General features: G+C 42.9%; 1 protein-coding gene across 2 annotated transcripts in view; it reads right to left on the bottom strand.

Moving 5' to 3' along the window:
- The window catches only part of PARP8 (poly (ADP-ribose) polymerase family, member 8), a 364,740-nt gene extending 363,902 nt beyond the window's left edge, over positions 1-838 (bottom strand). For both annotated transcript variants that reach the window (XM_006902146.1, XM_006902149.1), the window contains exon 1: positions 761-838. In XM_006902146.1, coding sequence (XP_006902208.1) covers positions 761-791 — 31 coding nt within the window. In that variant the 5' untranslated portion in view covers positions 792-838. The remainder of the gene's footprint in view (positions 1-760) is intronic.
- Positions 839-7,983: the final 7,145 nt, after the last annotated feature.

Below are 7,983 nucleotides of genomic sequence, written 5' to 3'. Positions count from 1 at the left end.
GCGCCGCCCGCCGCAGACCCTCCCGCGCCCGCCGTGCCCGCCGCGCCCGCGGCTCAGGCAGACACCCAGCCTGCCGTGGGACACTAGGGCTTTAACAGTATCACGGGCTTAAAGCACTCTGTGCTAACCAGAGATCCGCGGTTCGAACCCACCCGCTGCTCGAAGAAAGAACGATGGGGCAGGAAACGAGAGATGGCAGTCGGCTTCCATAAAGATTTACGGCTACAGCCTTGGGAACCTTGCGGGGCAGTTCTACTCTGTCCTGTAGGGTCACTAGGAGGGACTTGATGGCAATGGGTTTGGGTGGGGTTTTTTTTCCCCCCCTAGCTTGATCACTCTCAGGGCTGGATTTCCACACCCCCCAGTCTCCACTTCCAGGGTTGATGAGTGGAGATAAGGTAATGACGATTCTCTGGGACTCCCAACCCGTACTACCACTAACATTTTTATGAATTCGAGTATTTCAAAGGAATTTTTAATTCATATATGGAAAACTCAAAGCAGAGTACCTGGGAGGGAGGAAAATGGTGGTAAAGGAGAAAAAAATCTTTAGTAAATAAAATTTCTGTAAAAAGAACAAGTCTTTCCTTGTCACATGAGGCACGATGGGGGGGAACCTTGAAACAACTCCAGGCATGCAGTCTCCTGTTCGTTAATGTTTGAGGTTTTTTTCCCTGGATGAAAGTAGTTCAGCCCCCTTGGGGCCCCCTTTTTGAAACTCAGCCCCTTCCTAGAGCTTCCTTCACTTTCAAAAGCTAACTAGTTTTTCTCACATAGGTACTTCTGTTCATAAAATTGGCAGAATCAATTGGCAACGTGCCATGGTCTTCCTATGAGAGGTCCGTCTGGCCTTTGTGTTGTTTGGGCTTGTTAGCTGCGGGGTTTTTTAAGCCACTTTTTGCACATTTGTTAAGGAAAAGCTGCTAGAGTTCTGCTGTTTACTTTAAAATTGAGATATTACCCTGATCTTCAGTGAGAGTTCTGGGCAAGGTTACCTTGAGGGAGCTCTGGTGGTCTAGTGGCAAAAAGCTGCGCTGCAACCCGGAAGGCTCCCGGTTTGAATCAACCCACAGCTCACTCCGTGTGGTGCTCTCCTCCGGCCTTGTGACTAACTGCCTCTGAAAACCCACCTGATGTTCACCTGTGGATTGGTTCTGACTTGATGGTACACAACAACAAAGCTATCTTTGGGAGGTAGCTGCTCCAGCTTTCTGTTGTCGTAAGTCCCTGGCATAGCACTACAAAACCTGATGCAATATGGATACTTTCTGATGGTCTTTTCTCCGTTGCTAAGATTGGGTGGGCAAATTATGCTTCATTGGGCTTGCATTCCCGGTGACTTGTGGAGTCCCAGTAAAATAGGTTGTTGGTGCGATTCAGTTAATTTCAACAAATAGGCAGCTCCAGTGGCCTAGATTGCCTTGCAGTCTTGAAGGCACATAGTTCAAATCCACCAGCTGCTCCATGGGAGAAGGATGGGCAATCTCCCCGCCCCTTTGATAACTACCTCTGAAACCCTGCAAGAGGGGCAGCTATGGGTTGATTCCAATTTGACAATACACAACAACAAGCAATAGTATGTAGGACTGAGTCAGGGACATAGTGGTAAGAAGTTATGCTGCAATCCCTGAGGCATATGCAGTTGGAATCCACCACGCTACTCCTCGGGAGAAGGATGGGTAATTTCTTCCCATTCAATTTACTGTCTCTGAAAACCTGCTAGAGGGTACCTTAGCACCCACAAAAGTTCTTAAAAGTGCATCAATAAACAGCATCATGATAAATAAAGAAAAGATTGATGTTGTTAATGATTTAATTTTACTTGGATCCACAATCACCATCAATAGATGGATGTTTTCTATTGGAAAATCTGACAAGGATCACTTTAAAATGCTAAAGAACATGGATGTCATTTTAAGGACTAAAGTGTGTGTGACCCATCACTCACTCACTCACTTCCTTCAAGTTAGAACTGAATCAGCAATAGCCAGTGGGACTAGGGATGGTGATACAAAGAGAACTGATGCCTTTTAGCTGTGGTGCTGGAGAAGAATATTAAATATACCATGAACTGCCAGGAGAACAAACAGGTTTATCCTAGAGAGGGTGAAACCAGACTACTCTTTGGAGGCAAGGATTCTGAGGCTTTGTCTGACATACTGGGCATGTTGCAAGGAGGGACTGGTCCTTAGAAAGGAACGTCATGCTTAGAAGGGTGGAGGGACAGTGGAAGAAGAAATGGATTGATTCTGTGACTGGAGTAATGAAGGTTGGTGTATCAGAGATAATTAAGGTTGGCACAGGATAGAGCATACATAGGGTAGCTATGAGTCACAAGTGACTCGATGGCACACAATAACAACAATAAATCAGAACTGTAGCAATCCCTCTAACAGGTTTTCAGAAGCAGTAAATAAATGGAAATTATCTTTTTCCCTCAAACAGAGCACCCGGTGGACTCACATTTGTCTTTCAGTTGGCAGCACAACTCCTTATGATGCTAGGAGATTCCAACTGTCTTTCGGTCAGCAGTACAACTGCCTAGGGATTACCCGATCAGAGCTACAGTGCCCTGACACAAGCCATCATATACACAAGCCATCGTATTTTCAATTGCTTTGTATACATAGTAATGTCATTGATAAAGAAAACCGAAGAATTGATACCTTTGAAATGTGTTGAAGAGTATTGAACAGACTGCCAAACTAGCAATCAAATCTATTCTGAAAGGGTGACTTCTAAAAGGAAAAAAGGCATCATGCTTGGAAAAGTTGAGGGTCAGTGAAGGAGAGAGAGACCCTTGACAAGATAGATTGACACATTTAGTCCAATAATAGACTTAAGCATAGCAAAAATTGTGAGGTTGGCCACGAATCTGGCAGTGTTTTGTTCTACTGTACACACAGTCCCTATGAGTTTGAGTCAACTAGATTACACCTGTCATACGTTGGATGGTGTCCCTCCTTCCAAAAATGCTTGATCTACTATGGTAAGGAGTTGCACTGACACCCCAAAGACAAGCACTTCAAATCCAATAGTGGCTCTTTAGGAAAAAGATAGGAGAAAGGAGGAGAAATCTCCTCCCATACAATTTCTGGTCACTTTAGAGTCACCTATATGGAAGCAGGAGTGGCATCCACTTCCATAATAGCTTGCCTCCGGAAACCCTATGAACCTGGAGAGAGGATGAAAGTCACATAAGTGTTGAGTACTTTCCTCCATAGGGTCGCTATGAGTCGCCTACGACTCGATGGCACTTAACAACAATATGAATAAAATGTGTTGTTGGTGTTGATAGGCGTCCTTAAGTGGACTACAACTCATGGTGACCCTGTGGACAACTGTTCTATCTTGTGCCATAAGAAAGTGTTGAGGCTGTCAATGAGTTAATCTTACTTGCATCCACGATCAATACACTTGGTACCAGCAGTCAGGAGATCAGGAGACATATTGCACTGGGAAAATCTGTAGCCAGGGACCTCTCCAAATTATTGAGGAATAATCATGTCGGTTTGAGGACTAAGATACATCTGATTCATGCCATGGTCTTTTCAGTAGTCACTCACATCTGAAAGCTAGACAATGACTAAGGATGACAGAAGAAGAATTGATGCCTTTGAACTGTGGTGTTGGAGAAGAGTGCTGAAGATCCCATGGACGGTCGAAAAAACAGTTAGGCCTTGGAAAAGGTGCAACCAGTGTTCTCCTTGGAGACAAATATAATGAAACTCTGTCTTACATACCTTGAGCATGTTGCTAGGAAACAAACCTTGGAGAGGGATATCATGTTTGGGAATGTGGAGAAGCAACAAAAAAGAGGAAGACCTGTGACCAGGTGCATTGACACATTGACTGTGGCATTGGGCATGAATGTGTCAGAGATTGTTAGGATGACAGGGCATAGATAGGACAGTGTTCAGATTGGTTGTTCATAGGATTGTTATGAGCCATACTCAACTGCATATAAAAGAACAGCAACATTCCATGCCATGAAATGATCTTTCATAATCTGATAAAATAAGTGATGATAGAAGAGGAGCTCAGGAAGCCTAGTGGGAAGAAGCTGCAATGTAATCCCAAAGGAGCATGATTTGAACCCACCAGCTGCTTTGCCAGAAGGATGATCAGTCTCCTTCTATGCAATTAACTCCCACTGAACACTCGTTAGAGAGTCAGCTATGACTTAGTTCTGACTCAATGGCACACAACAACAGCAGGAGGAGGATTATGGGTGAAATGCAACATGTCCTAATCCCATTTTAGGCGAATAAAGATGTTATCCTAGGGTGTAACTTGTAATACATTTATTTCACTAGAGATAAAAGGGGGAGAAATCTAGTAGGGACAGGGTTGCCCTTAGTACCACCAAGAAATCATTTCCAGAAGTGGAATGAGTATTTTAGTATTTGGACCTATACAAGTCTTTAATACTGGGAAAGACCAAGACACATAAGAATCTCCAGGAAACACTTGGGCTACAGATGCTGAATGGAACAAGGACTTCCCTCCACAACCATCAGAGAGACATAAGGCCTTTCTCTAAAGCAGATACTCTGAATTGAGATTTATAGCCTCCTAAACTGTAAATGAATAAATTCCTGTTTGTTAAAGCTGCCCACTTGTATCTCTCTGTGATAACATCAGATAACTAATATAATTTGAATAACTAAGCAGCTAGGAAACATGCTTCAATATGAACTGAAGCTCAACATTAAGAAAACAAAGATTCTCACCACTGGGTCACTTAGCAGTTTCATGATGAATGAAGAAGAGATTGAGATTTTTAATCATTTCAGTTTGCTTGGTTCCACAATCAACACTCTTGGCACCAGCAGTTAGGAAATCAACAGACAGATTGTATTGGGAAAGTCAACTTTCAGGGACCTCCATAGAGTAGAGAAGAACAATAATGTGTCAGTCTGGAGACTAAGGTACACCAAATACAGGCCATGACCTTCACAATTACTCGTATGCTTCTGAGAGCTGGATAATAATTAAGGATGACAGAAAACTAATCTATGCCTTTGAGTTGTGGTGCTGGAGAAGAATGTTGAACATACTCTGGACTGCCAGGAGAACAAAGAGATTTATCCTTGACAGAGTGAAACTAGGCTGTTCCTTGGAGGCAAGGATTTTCAGGCTCTGTCTCACATACTTTGGATATGTGGCCAGGAGGGGCCAGTCCTTTGAGAGGTACATCATGCTTGGAAAGATGGAGGGGCATCTCTGGAGAGGAAGATCCAGGATAAAATGGATTGACTCAGTTGACTGGAGACATGGGATTGAGTCTGTTGGAGACAATGAAATTGGCTGAGGAAAGGGCAGGTTTCAGAGCTGTTGTATATAGGGTCACTATGAGTTGCAGGCGACTTGATGACACATAACAACAAGGGCATAAGTTAGATTGTTGTTGTTGTTATGTGCCGTCGAGTTGTTTGCGACTCATAGCGACCCTATGTACAACAGCCCTAAACCCTGCTCTATCCTGTGGCAATCGCATTGCCTCTGACACACCCATCCCGATTACCCCAGTCACTGAATCGATCCACCACATATAGGGTCTTCCCCTCCTGCGCTGTCTCTCCACTCTACCCAGCATGATGTCCCTCTCCAAAGACCTGTCTCTCCCTGCAACATGTTCAAAGTATGTCAGACGAAGCCCCAGAATCTTTGCCTCCAAGGAGTAGCCTAGTTTAACCCTCTCTGGGATGAATCTGTTTGTTTTCTTGGCAGTCCATGGTACATTCAATACTCTTCTCCAGCACCACAGCTCAAAGGCGTCAATTCTCCTTCTGTCCTCCCTAATCATTGTCCAGCTCTCTGATGCAAGACAAAATCTAATCCACTAATGTTAGTGTTAAGTTCCCTCCAGTCAACTCTGCTTTAACTGGTGCTGTCCTCATCATCTTTGACATGCTCAGGTCACAGATACAGTCACTGTGTCAGTCCGTTTTTTTTGATAGCCTCAACTTTTCCAAGCATGATGTCTTTTTCTAAGGACTCCCCCCCCCCTAATAATATGTCCAAATTGTGAGAAATGAAGTATCACTATTCTTGCCTCCAAGACTTATTTTTCCTTTTGGCAGTCCATGGGATATTCAGCACTCTTCTCTGATGTCACAATTCGAAGGCCTCAGTTCTGCTATCTGTCATCCATATTCGTTGTCCAACTTTCAGACGCATAACAAATAATTGAAAATAGCAATTTTTTGATAAGGTGCACGCACCTTAGTCATCAAAATAATATCATTGCTCCTCAGCACTTTGGAGAGGTTCCTGACAGCATACTTTTCCTATGCAAAACATTTTTTACATTTCATGGCTGCTGGTGCCAAGGGTCTTGATTGTGGATCCAAGTGAGAAGAAAACAATTGACAATTTCTATCTCTATCATGATGATGCCTGTTGACTGGCCCTGTGGTGAAAAATGTTTATTTTCTTGAGGCATCACACATATCAAAGACTCTAGTTGTTGACCCATCACATTAAGCATTTCAAATCTTTCTCTCAGCAAGCAAGATTGTGTCATCTGCAAAACACAGGTTGTTGATGAGTCTCTGTGAGTCAACATTCTTCTTCTTAAAGTACATATTTTGGATGATTTGCTCAGCATACAGATTGAACAAGTAGGGAGAAAGCATGCAGCCCTGAAGCACAGTTTTCCTTATTTAAATCTATGCAATGTTCCCAATAAGTCAATGTTGTTGGTGTTGTCATATGCCATCAAATCGTAACGACTCATAGCTGACCGTCCAGCAAGTTTTCAGAGGTATTAAAGCTCATGGAAGAAGACTGCCCCATCCTTTTACCTCAGTGAAACTGGTAGATTCAAACTATGTGCTTTTGGGATTCTAATACAGGTGCTTACCACCATGGCACAAAGACTGTAAAATGATACGAAGTTATCTGCTCCTACTCCTTCAGCTTACAGAGAAGAAACAATAATGAAAAGATGTGTTGTACAAATTCAGATACACCATGTTCGTGATGAGTTGTAAAGTTAATCTTTCCTCTCAGTTACCTAGACTGCTGCACATTTTGATGTAATAGAGCCACAGGCAAACGTAATATAGTACATCTCCCAGGTAAGGCCCCGTGGGAAACCATTTCTGATTAGAGCAGAGCAGATTCGAGTCCCGGTACACTGCTTCGTGTACGTCGTTTGGATTCCAAAACCGCTTTTCTTCTCTTCCGCCCCATCCCTTGAGTCCAATGAGTTCTACCTTCTTTGATTCAATCCTCTAACTTCTCTTAGTTGCTCAAAATCACTTACAAGAATTCCTTGTAAAGTTATCACTCCATATTCTAATGTTTACATAGTCAAGGCAGAACTTGTACTACAAATGCACACCCATATCTGTAGTACTTACAATATTTGCAATGTTTTTCAAGATAACAAATGTTTTCTGTCTTGGTTTACTCATAATTCCATAAAATAGGCCTTCCTGTGATTTGTCCTATATTGTGCCTTTTCAAGCTTTGCTGGCTGCCCTCTTTTGTTAAGCAAAGATAACCTTACTCTGTTCATGCCCGTAAGGTGTGATAGCTTAAATATGTTAAGAAAAATGAGATTAAAAAATAAAAACTGATTTTACTCTCCAACAGCATTTCTGCAAGCTTCACCACATCATCAGCTTTCCATGCTCCATCCTGAAAGACATCATTCTCCCAAATTCTGACCACAATCTCACTCACTCAATGCCATCAATTCAGAACCAGCACACATATCTGACCCTGAGTAGTTTCTGAGGCTGTAAATCCCACCAGAAGAGAATAACTCCCCCCTCCTTTTTTTTTTCTCTTGCAGAACTACTAATGTATTTGAAACACCAGAGAGGTATGGCCTTTGAATTAGCAGTGCTGCTCCTCATGGACTGTACCATCTTTTTTACTTCATCTCTGACTCTGAGAAGAATGGGAATCCCAGAACACTTGATCGTGCTAATGCGAAACCTATACTTGGACCAAGAGGCAGTCGTCAGA

The sequence above is a fragment of the Elephantulus edwardii genome, unplaced genomic scaffold (assembly GCF_000299155.1).
Source record: "Elephantulus edwardii isolate Elephantulus edwardi_28Jun2011 unplaced genomic scaffold, EleEdw1.0 scaffold00373, whole genome shotgun sequence".
NCBI classification, from domain to species: Eukaryota; Metazoa; Chordata; class Mammalia; order Macroscelidea; family Macroscelididae; genus Elephantulus; species Elephantulus edwardii.
Note: the sequence above shows the minus strand (reverse complement) of the source record. Positions and strands in the feature narration are given on the sequence as shown.